This window comes from Lupinus angustifolius, chromosome LG07, assembly GCF_001865875.1.
Source record: "Lupinus angustifolius cultivar Tanjil chromosome LG07, LupAngTanjil_v1.0, whole genome shotgun sequence".
In the NCBI taxonomy this organism is placed as follows: Eukaryota; Viridiplantae; Streptophyta; class Magnoliopsida; order Fabales; family Fabaceae; genus Lupinus; species Lupinus angustifolius.
In genome coordinates, this window is record NC_032015.1 from 17514911 (window position 1) to 17515896 (window position 986).

Below are 986 nucleotides of genomic sequence, written 5' to 3' on the forward strand. Positions count from 1 at the left end.
CATTTTCAATCATAAAATCCTAAAATAACTAATTTGACCATATTTAATATTTTAAGAACAGAACAAATTCATACATGCAAGGGTATCCCCTCGCCATTTGGGTAAGGAACTAATCTCTTTCGGGGTGTGTAGCTATCACTCACAACAATTGTCACTCTCAGGAATCGAACTCTTGACCTTTTGATCATCTTATGGATTTAACGGAACTTTACACCACTACACCAACTTGATATTGTCACTCCATTGCTCTTATATTGTATAATATTGAACTACCAACTTAGGACAGTGACACTATCAAGTTTTATTTTAAAGGGAGTGGTTGAAGCAAGCATTTCTGTCTCCATATATAAATCTCAACACTTTCTCTAGTTAAAATTGCATGATTACAATCACAAACAATTTGATGTATTTTTGTCTGAAAATCTTCACAGTAATTAGAACAGTAGTATTTAAGGGAGCAAGGAAGAACATATATGGAATCAAAATTCAGAAACCACTATGTCCAGACAAATATATGGATCATTTCTTCTCACTGTTAATTGTCCAGAAAATATAAGAACCTTGATTTTCAAGAACTATGGAGCTCATGCTGGCAGATGAAGTTTTTGGTTGTTCTTCCAACTGCATGGCACAAATTTTAAATGCTCAAAACTCAAATGAACAAGAAATACTAAATTAAATGAAATAGACCTGAAAAGTTGAGCAATTTTACCTTTGGAAATAGTAGTAGAAGAAGTCAGCATAGAGCAGTGTTTGCACAAGGCCAGAAATCCATGCTGCAATATAGGATAATATACCAAAAGGACTCAGGAAGGCATTTTCAGAATGAGAAAATATATATATGCACCGACAATGTAAAATTTTGTAAACTGATATACCGACTGTGTATAAATCATTACACTAACATGGCATATAATTACACACTCTTTAATAATACAATGTAATTTTCATAGCAACTTCTATGATGCATTTTTCCTAGGAGTGGG

At 33.1% G+C, this 986-nt stretch overlaps 1 protein-coding gene across 1 annotated transcript in view; it reads right to left on the reverse strand.

Annotated features, from left to right (window-relative positions):
- Positions 320 to 986, reverse strand: part of LOC109352531 (ER lumen protein-retaining receptor-like) — a 4764-nt gene continuing 4097 nt past the window's right edge. The window contains exons 5-6 of the mRNA XM_019594548.1: positions 713 to 776; positions 320 to 621 (exon numbers count right to left, since the gene is read on the reverse strand). Coding sequence (XP_019450093.1) covers positions 585 to 621; positions 713 to 776 — 101 coding nt within the window. The 3' untranslated portion in view covers positions 320 to 584. The remainder of the gene's footprint in view (positions 622 to 712; positions 777 to 986) is intronic.